The 12,385-nt window shown below is 51.4% G+C and overlaps 1 protein-coding gene across 4 annotated transcripts in view; it reads right to left on the bottom strand.

Annotated features, from left to right (window-relative positions):
• Nfatc2 (nuclear factor of activated T cells 2) overlaps positions 1 to 12,385 on the bottom strand; it is a 127,551-nt gene that overhangs the window by 9,440 nt on the left and 105,726 nt on the right. Inside the window, exon 10 of one of the 4 annotated variants that reach the window (XM_021180861.3) lies at positions 982 to 1,067. The exons of the other annotated variants lie outside the window; for them this stretch is intronic. Within the exon in view, the coding sequence (XP_021036520.1) occupies positions 1,024 to 1,067 (44 nt within the window). The 3' untranslated portion in view covers positions 982 to 1,023. The remainder of the gene's footprint in view (positions 1 to 981; positions 1,068 to 12,385) is intronic. 4 annotated transcript variants of the gene reach the window in all.

Raw genomic sequence — 12,385 nt, 5'->3', positions numbered from 1 at the left:
TACTCACTATCCTACTTTTGAGGTGGTTGTTCAGCTTTTTCAAGACAGTTTCTCTGTGTAACCCCGGCTGTCCTGAAACTCACTCTGTGGATCAGGCTGGCCTCTGTGTCCCCAGTGCTGGGATTAAAGGCATGTGCCACCACTGCCCAGCTTCTTCACTGTTTTTGACTGGGATTTTTGTGTGACTCTGCCAGGACTTCTAGACCTTGCTTGGGAGGTAAGAGGTTGCTCTTACTGACAAAAAAAAAAAATGGAAGCTGGATATGGCCTGGCACCCCAATAGTGCCAACTTAACCACTGCCCCAGAGAGCTCAGAGGTACCAGCTGAAAAGTCTGGCTGACCACATAGCAAGGGCACAGGAAAGTCAAGTTTCTCCTTAATCCAAGGGGCCTATGTTGTCAGAGAGCCTACTAAGCTTGCCCCAGCCAGTCTGATTTGACCACCTGACCCTTCTATGAAGCCCCAGAGGCCAGAGCCAGTGAAGTTGGATGGAGAGCAGGGGAGCCAGGCAAGGGCATTGTGAACTCTGGGAAAGCCATGCTCGCTCTCCTGGTCATGGGTCAGGTCAGTGCACATTAGCAATAACTTAAAGGCCAAACCCTTAAGCCATGGCTAACATGATGCATTTCCTGGCTGGCTTCCTAGGGCTTCTACTTATTCAGAGAAAGAAATTCTCCTGAAAGAAAGCTGAGTGTACACAGCCCTGTTTTAGAACGACTGGCCCCGAAGGCCACTCCTGTAGGGTACTGGGTCCCCCAGGACAGCATGCAAACCCTTGCGTCCACCCCACCACCACCACCACCACACAGACTGAGAATCTTGGAGCTGCCCCGCCCTCGAGAGAGTAGGAGTGGGAATGGCAAGGACAGTTGACCAATGAGAACAGAGGGTCTTGCGGTTGGCGCATTCTCTGCGACTATACAGTGAGCTCGGGTGAGAAAACACAGCTGGACCCCAGGGAGAAGTAGAAGAATCATTACCTTTCACTTTGATTTCTCGGATCAAAGACCAGTCACTGGGTCTCATAATATGTTTTGTATCCAGCTAAGGTGTGTGTCTATCAACTCTGAAAGAGACGTGCAAAACCGTTTTTGAGAAGAAAAGGAAAAGTTACCTTTGAACTCTATCATGCTTCCAATTTGTTTCCAGCTACACAACCCAGGATGGAACCTCACCCTTGGACTGGAGTTTCAGGCCGGTTCTGTATTATCTTAACTTCCAGGCCTGAATGAACCCAGCTGCTGGGTAGCTCAGTAGCACCGAGACAGGGACTTTATACAAAGACAGGGTGGCGGTCCCAGAGGCAACATACTTCAGCAAGATGAGGGGTCGGGCATGCCTCTAAGCAATACCAAGGGCTTCTTGCCAGTCCCTAGGGCCTGTCACAGAGATGAAATAAAATTGGCTTCCTCTCGAGCCCAGAAAAAAGGAATCCCTGGAGGACCCATCTACTGTGATCTCAGAGATCAAATATAACACTTCTTAAAAGTCCCCCAAAGTTACTTTGTCCAAAGCTGTTTGCCCCTCAGAGTAATGAAGACCCCTGAGGAGGATGGGACCTCTCTGTTCAGGGGTTGTTGTTGTTTTGAAACCCAGCTGTGGTGTTCTCTCCTCCACTCAAGCTTTCAGGGCCCTTGGCTTTCCTGTCCCCTCTGGAGGATTCACAGAAGCCTGAGGCTCCTTTGATGCAAAGAACTGTGGGTTCTCTGAGGTCTTTGTTTCTGGGAGGTGGGGAGGGGGATCCCCTTCCACTACTGAACTAGAATCCACTCTCAAGAAGAGTTGGGACTCCCTGGGGTCCCCTAGGGGCTTCATCCAAGGGGAGGAGGGTTTCCAGCATTTACAAGCCAGACCTATACTTACAAGGAGGTGAGGTTGGTTCCCAGTGGACCTGGGACTGTAGGGTTTATGCCCATTTGTTCTCATGGTACAGTAAGCGATGTGGGGACCCTGCCTCTCCCTGTCTCGACATAGATGGCTGCTATCCAGTGTTTGAGGAGCATGAGGCCCTGAGGCAGCTATGGCTGGCTTTCCCTGCCTGCTCTATGTCAGCTCCCCCAGAATCCAGAGCAGGTGTTGTCAGGCATAAGCCTCCCACCATGGCTGCATTAGTGGTTTTAGGCTCCCTGAACCGCACTCTTAGGATGTCTTCTGTATAGCTCAGATTTTATATGGCTTTGAAGCGTTGTCTGGACCTTCTAACTGCCTCCATAGACTCAAAAGCTGTACCTCTCCACTCCCGACTCCCCACATTCCCAGTGTACTCAGCTTCTGTTTCAATTTACATTTTTCTTTTGATACTGGGTCATGTGTTTCCTAGTCTGGCTTTTAGTGTGGAGCTAAGAATGACCTTGAAGCTCTGATCTGCCTACAGTGGGACTACAGGCATGTACCAGCATATCTGACTATATGTGGTGCCAACCCCTGGGCTTGCTAGGCAGGCACATCACCAGCTAACCTATGTTACCAACCTTGTTCTCACTGTGGGGACTGCAGTTGGCCACCCTTGGTGTTTGCTGACCCCTTCCTACAGCTGGCATTCCACTCCCCACAAATGTTGCTAGGTCTGCCCTGGAACAGACTAACCGCCATTACTGGCTTGGGTTCTAAATTGGGTCCCCGCCTGTCAGCAGGAGGACACCTCCCCCCCACCCCCCAACTTGCTGTTCCCTTGGGGAAAAAAAGAAACAGGTCAGAAATGCCACATGGCTAAGGGTTCAGAAATGCCACATGGCTAAGGGTTCAGAAATGCCACATGGCTAAGGGTTCAGAAATGCCACATGGCTAAGGGTTCAGAAATGCCACATGGCTAAGGGTTTCAGCGTGTCCCCATGTGCCCCCACAACACCAAGCTAAGCAGCCCCGAGGGGGAAGTGCTGTTACACACACGGGTTCAAGGCCAGACAGGACACTTAGGGCTGAAGTCTGGCGGTCCTGCTTGCCTGCCCTGCCTCCACGGACTCAAAAGCTGGTCCCAAAGAAGGGGAGCCCATACCTCAAAAAGGCAGGGTCCCTCATCACTGAGGCTTGTGCGAGCTGAGGTGAGGCTTCCTGTAAGTGATAAGATTTCTCAGCTGCTCTTGGGGGAAGCCAGAGGAGTGACGCCAGAGGCAGGGCCTCTCTCGATCTGATGCTTACAACTCAAGTTGGGGCCTTTGACTCTAACCACCCGTCCCTCTGTGCTGCTGAAGTGCAGGTGGCCCCAGCTGCAGCCTCTCACCTGGCTCGACGTTTGGTGGGACCCCTGTTCTCAGACCACGTTACTGAGGCCAAGAAACGAAGGCTCCCTGCAAAGCCACGACGTGGCCTAACCCCCACAGCTCCCACCCACCTTCCTCTGGTATCTACGCACCAGAGGCTGAAAACCCCTTCACTGCATACTCCTGAACTGGGGAGCCTGCCAGCCAGGAGCCAGCCCCAGGGACTCCCATTTAGGGTTCCCCAAATTTGAAAGACCTTCAGGATGCCCCGAGTAAGGATGCTGACCTCCTTTTGGAAGCTTCTGGAGTGAGAGCACCAAGGCTTCTCATAGGGTCTCTCATGAGGCCTCAGTTTCCCCAACTGTGCAACAGCAGCATGGACAGCTCTGTGGCACGAGCTGCGCCTAGCAATGCCACCTATGGTCATCTCATGAAGAGGAGAAGGGGGTCTGCGACCCTCTGAAAACTAAGACGACCATTCTGTCTCCCTGCATGTTCCAACAGGAAGTAGGCTCCGCCGACCCCTGCGAGGGTTCTGGCTAGTTCCTGGGAAAACGGAGATGGGCCTCATGAGGCATTGTGTAAGAGCTCCATGCTACTTGGGCTACCTCCCCAAAGCCATCGGCTCAATTTGGGGGCCTCCTACAAGATTACAGCAGAAGCCTAACCAGGGCGCTCTCCTCCTACCCTTGAGCGAGCACTGTGGATCACGGTAAAGAACTGACTTGCTTAAGCTACAGTGATTAGCATGAAGACGCACAAAAAGTCAAGGATCCATCATCTGGCCAGCCTCCTGGGGCCACAGACACACATGTGTGGAAGTCCCGGCATGGGTGGGAAAGTGCTGTGTGTAGAGTTGTGGAGCCAAAGGGGGAACAGAAGCAGGCTGAGAGAGCATGCTCAGTCTGATGGCTCTAACACCCCAGTGGGCCAGGTAGAAAGGCTGCTCCCTGGACACTCAGATGTCTGCTTATCGACTTGAAGCCCGGGAAGAAACACCAGGAAGTGCAGCTTCTCTGTCAAGTCAAGCCCCGGGCTGAGTTCACCCCTCAACTGGGTTTGAACCCCCTCCTGTCAATCAAGTGACCACACAGGAGCTTCTGCAGCAAGCATAGCATACGGCTGCTGAACAGAGAACATCGTGTCAGCCCCTCCTGCCTCCCACCGGCTCACTGTGGCCCACCCCAGACTCTTCAAGAGGACGGACTGTGAGGCAAGGACTGCCAAATCTTCACTGCTTTGACACTGGGGGCCATTGTAAGGTGCAGGGTGCCGTGAGCCGGAGTTCAGGAAACAGCCATCCAAACCCACAGTGCGGCTGCGACCACAAACGAGATGAAGACATAGCTAACTGGGAAGCCATGATTCTCGCTGGGGTTGAAAGGCTTAGTCAAGGACTGCGTCTCGACTTCTGAGATTGCATGAGCGCATGGGGTGGGATTGAGGCCGGAGGAGGGCAACTCAGGCCTCCTTCTGGAGTAACAGGGTGGGGACAGAGGCAGGAAGAAAGCTCCTCCCTCTCCCTAAGCCCCTGGCCTCACATCACAGATCACACAGCATCCTACCTCTGTGGATGAGATCCCCCACTCCTGAACCAGCTTCAAGAGAGCTTACTGTCATATGCCAAGTGACTGAGTAGTTTCTGACCCTCCCATAAGTTCACCTTCTAGATAGCTATGCTATGCTTCCCACCACATCTGTTCTGTATTCCGGGCATTCAAAGTCTTCCCTTTACCACAGGCTACTCCAGGCACTGGCGCCTCCCTCCTACATTCCAGATCCTTTTTACCTGCCTGGAAAGGAGCCCCGCAGGATTTCACACAAGGCCTAGACCCTATCTTAAGTCTTCTCTAGTGACAGCCATCGGCCCAGTCCTGGTACTTCTGCCTCAGAGGCTGTGTGTGTCTTTGACTCAGACACAGCCTTCCCCCCTGTTCATCCTCTCAGTCCAACCCTCGTCCTGAGAACCTACTACAAACTCACTCTGACCCTCAGATCTGTATTGTGAGCTGTTAACCCTTGTTTAGTGGCATTTAAAGATGGGATCCCTGTCCACACGACCCTGATCTTAGGCATTCAGCCCCAGAACTCTGAGGGGAGAGATGTCTATGAGATCTTGTCTCACAACCTGAGTGATTGCTGCTGTCTCAAGAGGCTCGTTTTACCAAAGTAATTCCTCTACGATGTCCCGAGCCACACTCACTAGCAGTCTTCAAGGTTAAGGGACTGCCTGCCCAGGACCACAGGGCTAGCCTATAGCAGGTTCTACCCAAAGAACAGATGCTGCCATCAGCTCTGCCTTGCTTCTTTGCATCCTTACCCATCTTTCTCAGCCCCTGGCATCCTCACTGGCCTCCAGCTTTCTCCAGCTAGCAGCCTTACTCAGCAGCTATCCATCCGACTCAGGGAGGGCAGATGTTAACTGCTCAGTATGGGGCCACATACAGAGGGAAGAGACTCAGGACAAGCATCATAGGAAGACCCTGTTCATGGCCAGTCTGCAGGGCTCCAAATCTGCCACGCCCTTTCATGACACTGTTCTCTGGGCCATCTCTGTAAAGGTAACAACAGGCATTCCTAACTTCCAGCTTTGGAGGGCATTGGTGATGGCTAAGACACAGCCAAGATGATGTCACAGGCATTGAGGCAGAAAAGCCTGTTTTCACAGCTTCAAGCCTCAGTGTCCTTATCTGTAATATGGGAACCACTACAGAAGACGGCTGACTCTCGACCTACATCCATCCTACAGCCCTCTTCCTGCTTCTAAGGACCTTCCCCTTGGGAGTAACTGTGTCTTCAGAGGGGCAGGATCCAAAGTACAGATCACATCCTGTCCCCACAGGCCTTCCCTGCTCTCACAGAGTACCAGCTGCCTCAGGCTGACCACGTGCGGACGAGAATTCTGAGTCACCCAGAGCCGCAAAACACAGGCCTCGGGAAGCTAGCCCCAGCAGCAGCCAGCACCCAGACAACTTACTTGCAAGGCCTTGGGGCTTCTGAGAAAAATGCCTTGTTCCAAACTGTCCCCGGTTCTCAGGATGAGTAAACGTAGCAGCTATGGGCCTCTGATTTCAAGTAAGAGGCAGAGGTGCTAGCCAGGCAAGGGCTGCTGGGTGGAGGTGGGCAGAGCAGTTTGCACCAAGCCCCAAGGTGGTAAAGGAACCGCCTACCCTCTGCAGCACCCCAGAGAGAGAGAGAGAGAGAGAGAGATTGATTCAGATTGTAAGATGCAAGCCACACAGGACAGTGTTGTGGGGCCTGATCCCAGCATCCTCATCTCTGACCCATGCCAACCTGACATCTCCACTGGGCAATGTTTGCAACTAGCTAGAGCTCTGTCAAGGGGCCTAAGGAAGAGGAGCAGGGCTGTGTCTCAGGGATGCATAGGAGATGCCACCCTGGAGATGACTAGCTGACCAGTCTGGATACCTTTGGAGTATCTAGAGAACCATGGCATACAGGCCTCATCCTTGGATATTTGTCATCCTACCTTGTCCCATCTGAAACATATTAGCAGGAACCAGTATGCACAGACACCTGGCTTTGGATGTCTCAGAGCAAGACCCTGGGCACATGGCTTAGTAACACAGCCTTCCTAAAGGGTTCATGATCTCAGGTTGACCTAATACTCACTGTAGTTCTGGAGCCCCAAGAGCTGCCTTGCTGGAAGGACACAGAAGACACAAGATAGTCAGCTGGTTCCAGAACCCACAAGTGGTCTAACAAGTCGCCACAGATCCCATGATGCTCCATGTCTCACAGCCCATAAATAGTCCCTGTCAGCTGACTCAAGTGTAGAATGGCTAGACAGAAACCGACCTAACAGCCAAGGCCCATGGAGAGCCCTGCCCTGGGGTAAGGAAGCCAGTGACAGTCCCTGTGGGCCACAGGCCCACGGGGAAGATTGCATCTCTCAGAAGATTAACTCAGAAAACCATGGCCCTGGATGTCAACCCCAAGTAGAACTGTGCAGGGTGATGTGAGGACTCCTGTGCCTGGAAGGTGACAGAGTGGAGTCTCTCAGTGATGTGTAGGGGAGAGAGAACCCTTCACTGGCCCTTAAACTTGAGCTTAGGACCACTGGTGCCTGAGACCCAACAGCATTGACTCTGCAGGACATGGTGGGGCCCTGCATGTCTTTCAAGCTTTGGGTGACAGTGTGGAGGAGGTTAACCAGAGTCACATTAAGTGCAGACTTTTCAGAAATGAATTCAGCTAAAGAGAACTCAAAACGGTTCCCCCCAAAGACACCATTTACCACACAGCCATGGAAAGGCATGCGCTGGAAAGATGGCTTCCTAGTTAAGAGTATACACCTGCTCTTCCAGAAGCCAGAGCTTGGTTCCTGGTACCCACTTTGGACAGCATCCTAAACTCCTTTAACTTCACCTCCAGAGAATCTGGCGCCCTCTTCTGGCTCCTGTGGGCACCTGCACTCATGTGCATAGACCCACGTACACAGTGGTAAGACATGGAAAGGGGTATGGGTGGCCACGGTGACAGAGGAGAGCAGGGAGTGACTTATGTCAGTGATGTAACCACATCGGCATGCACGCTTCACAGCCTACACTTCTCCACAGGCAGGTCTGAGAAAGAATTCTGGGGACATGTGCCAGGAGGCGAAGGCAATTCCAGACAGTGCTGTCTCTAACAGCAAGGAGAAGCACCTGGAAGCATCAGCAAGATGGCTGAGTAAGCGGCGTGGCGGAATACTACAGAGCTGACCAAAGGGGAGGGAATTGCAGCAACAGGCATGCCACAGCCACCTAAGGCGGAAAGCAAAAGCAAATTCCAGGAAACTGCATAGAGAGGCTGCTTCCAGGAGGCTTCTCAGGCCTAAGAACCAAGTTGACTGTTCAGATGGCTGCTCAGAAACAAAGGGGGAACCCCCAGTATGGAATCCAGGGTGCTACCTACCATGCTTGGAGTGAGAACATGCTGAGTTCAGGCACTGTGCTTGCTTGAGGCCTGGTAGCTGAGGCAGCCTCAATGCCATCATGGCTGAATTGGAGCCAGCTTCTCACTGACAATACCACATGCAGACCCTCCTGTGAGGGGCAGAGCCCAAACCATGGAATGCCATATACAGTACGGGGACTTTTTTTTTCTTTTGGTTTTTCGAGACAGGGTTTCTCTGTGTAGCCCTGGCTGTCCTGGAACTCAACTTTGTAGACCAGGCTGGCCTCAAACTCAGAAATCCGCCTGCCTCTGCCTCCCGAGTGCTGGGATTAAAGGTGTGTGCCACCACCGCCCAGCGCACAGGGACCTCTTACGGAGCGTGAGACGCCACAGGGAGGGGGCAGAACAGGACTACATAGAAAGTGACTCGACACCAAGTGGCCAGACTCAGTTCTTTCCTTGGACCCAGGAGAGCATTTACAAAGCAGTCGACACTATGAGCACTGTACTTTATGTCATTAGACATTCCCCACGCTTGAGAATGACAATGGGAAATGGTAACAGGGAGGTTTTGGTTGGTTGTTTTTTAAAAAGTTCTTATTTTTTGGAGATTGAGTCAGGCAGTGCAAGTTAGCCAGTGGTGCTGCTGAACTCCTAGTCCTCCTGCCTCCACCTCACCAGGGCTGCGATTGCAGAAACCCAGGGTCTCTCACCCTCTGTCAACTGAGCCATAGCCCCAGGTTCTTTAAGAGAGAGATGACTGAGCCGGTTATAGCCAGTCAGCCTTCTTTAAACCATTAGAGGGGCTCAGAGGTCAGAATGACTCTGGTTTAAATTTGTCCTCGAGGAGTATCAATGGGTCGTATGTAATTATGTAATTTTGGCTCTTATAATATTTGTATTGTTGATATAGCTGGGAGAACGTGCAAGACTCAGTCTGCACATAGGACTCTTTTCTGCCCGAAGCCTCCGGCACATTGCTACGCACAGGAAGAGAGGGTAGGAAGTCCTTATTTAGAACCAACCGATGACAGGGACAAAAAGACCTGCTCAAACCGGCCATTCAAACCTTAAAACATCAGTTATGGTAAGGCCATGAGTTCATAATGGCTCCAAATAAGTCACGCACAAACAGCCCTAGCTGATCACTAAGGAAGCATATTAACAAACTGACCTATGATTTTTTAAATGGTAAATAACGGGGAAGAATCGGGGCATTCATCGGGCTTCCCCATCTATCTGAATTCTCCCATTGTGGGCGCAGGGAAGTTTCCCTTTATAGATGTTTTCCAGCTCACAGGAGAGGAAGGGACGGCTGGATGGGAAGAGAGGTCACCCAGCGCAGTCAACCAGGGCATTTGTGGAGGGAGGCATTCCCTAGCAAGTGTTCCTAACCTCCAAGGATAGCGGCCACCTGAAGCCACACCCCTCAAAGTGAAGATGCACCACCTCCTGTGACTGTCACACCTCTCAAATGGCCACTAACAAACAGGGCATCAGAGACAGAGGACCAAGCTGAAAAGGTTGAAAGGAACTGGGCCAGGAGAAATTCCACAGGACAAACCACCAAGTTTCTGTTTCTCGAAGTAAAAATGGTTAAATACCTGCTGTGATAAACTCATCCTTATGAGACTTTTTTTTTGGGGGGGGGACACTGTTTAGTATAGAGAAGCAACAGAGCAGTGTGGGGTACGACACACGCAGAACCAGGGCAGCCACTCTAAACGCAAACACAGGATAAAATCATGAAACAAGTTGGTCTGGGAGCTGGCTCGGCAGTAAGTGCCTGCTGCATAAGCAGGAAGACCCAGAACTCAGGTCAAAAGGCGGGACCTGCAGGGCTGTACACTGATGATCCCAGTCCTGGGAAGATAGGTGGATTCCTGGGGTTCTCTGGCCAGCCAGGTCAGTGCGCCCCAGGCTCAGTGAGAGACACTGCCTCAAAAAATTAAGGTGACAAGTGAGAAGACTCTGACCTCCACAGACACACGTGCACACACGCAAATACATGCATGTACACATATGCACAGAGAGACTTTTAAAAGTCTTACCCACTTAAAGGTCCCTCAGGCGTGAGGAAGAAAAAGGCAGGCTGGCAGAGGCCGAGAGAGCTTTCCCAGGTTCCCACCTGTTCAGGTGATACCTTAGCCACCCACAAGGGTAAATTATGTTTCTGAAGTGAATCTCATATTAAATGCCCATGGGCATATAAGCCGGGTGTGGTGGCGCACGCCTTTAATCCCAGCACTTGGGAGGCAGAGGCAGGCGGATTTCTGAGTTCGAGTCCAGCCTGGTCTACAGAGTGAGTTCCAGGACAGCCACGGCTACATAGAGAAAACCTGTCTCAGGAAAAAAAAAATGCCCATAGGTCTCCAACTACAGAAAGTCCAATAAATGGTCTGATGCTAAGTAGTCCAGACCCCAGTCTACCACCATGATAAAGGTGGTAGGGGCGTGAATGCAGGAGAGGCTGTATCCTCAGGCAGCCACTATACTTGGGGCTTGCTTGCCTTGACTCTGACTCCTGATGGCTGCTGAGCTGGAATGCAGGTCCCAAGTAGCCAGATCCTTTGCTTTTCTACGGGACCCTGAAAATCCATTCCCTTCTCCCTCTCTCCACCACCCCCACCCCGTACAATTCCCTGCTTTTTTAGTGCTGCATCTAATCTAAATATATTTAAAAAAAAAAAAAAAACAAAACCACTGTGTAGGTGAGCCAAGCAAAATCTTCAAGCTAACTGCACCCAGGGAACGCCAACAGGTTTTCCTTTTCCACATGCAAGAGCTGACTCCAACCCAATCCATGTGTTAGGAAGAGACGGAGGGAGCTAGTTAGTCAGTTTGGGATCAGTTCATTTTTAGGTACCCAATAAAACTGAATTCAAAAGACTCTATCATGTTCTCAGCCCCAGGTTTCAAAGCTCACAAACAACTCTTTGGGCTATTTGACATACATTACATGAATCACAGGTCTCAAGTTTTATTTCCTTTCAGTAGTTCTTGGGTTTTCCAATTAAAATCAGAAAGCCAAAAAATAAAAAATCCAACCTCTAAAAAAAAAAAAAAAAAAAAAAAAGACTCTATCAACTCCTAGAAGTCTGTAAGCTCCAGCCCTCGGTGAGCACCAGCCTCAGCAGTGAGCAGTGAGCACCGAGCACCAGCCTCAGCAGTGAGCACCGAGCACCAGCCTCAGCAGTGAGTGAGCATCAGCCCCTGCGGTGAGCACCAGCCGCTGGACATTTCACAGGCACCCACCCCCACCGCCATTAGTTTATACAACAGAATGCCTATTTGTCCAGACTTTTGGAAAAACAGCGAGCAGGGAGTGTCTTTCCAGCTTCTCTGGGACAGCAGAGTCACAGGGCCACAGATGAGACCTATTTGTTAGCTCACAGCAGGCAGTTTAGTGCAAAGCGCCTGCATGCAGCAGTCTTGCCCAAGCCCGAGCTGGATGCCCCACACTGGCTGCAACGTGACCCAGGGGCTCTCTGCTCTGCTCTCCTGTCCAGAGATCTAGTTTCAGAGCAGCGTAGAGGACAAAACAGACATCGGCCCAAGTGGGCAAGCTTTGCAGCTAAGGACCTGAACAGACACCCTTCTTGCCCAACCCTGAGTATCTTCCCCTCCACCCACAGACAGAACCAACAGATGGATGGACAAAGCAGGCCCGGCTCTTCCTTTATAAACGGTCTCAAGGTGACTGGATCTCCAGATCAATAAAAAATTAAAGAGGTGTCAAAAACACCATGGGAAGGAGCCAAGTTGATGGTTTCATCATTCCCCAAGACGCAGGCCCTTCTCCAGGTGCGAAAACCAAGTCAAAGGCGTCCAGGGTAAGAGACAAGTCCGCAGCCCAAAGGCAGAATCCAAATAGTAGCTCTGTGGGATGGAGGGGAAAAAGCTACAGACTCTTCACAAAAGAGGCATGGGGTGGGAGCTAGTGCCCTGGGAAAACAGAACTCCCTCTGCCAGCTGGCTGTCCACAATGTATTTACCAACAGGGATAAAAGATCAGAGAATGCACAGAAGGAAGATTCGGCTAGCTGCTGGCCAGTCGGTTCCTAGCCTTCAGCCACTAACTTGCTTTTGGGTGCGTTTGCTTTTCCATAGAGCAGTAGGCTAGAGCTAGAGTAGGTATTTGAGGGGAATAAATAGGTATTTATATATTACAAACGCACACAACATTACTTTAGGTGTGGTCTGGGAGATGGAGTCTCATTACAATCTATGCCGCTCTATGGGCGATACCCCAATTTCTCCTGGAGTTGCCGTGCATGGCATCTAT

This window comes from Mus caroli, unplaced genomic scaffold, assembly GCF_978045245.1.
Source record: "Mus caroli unplaced genomic scaffold, Mus_caroli_1 scaffold_2, whole genome shotgun sequence".
NCBI lineage: Eukaryota > Metazoa > Chordata > Mammalia > Rodentia > Muridae > Mus > Mus caroli.
The sequence above is the reverse complement of the archived record's forward strand: the minus strand, read 5'-3'. Positions and strand labels throughout refer to the sequence as shown.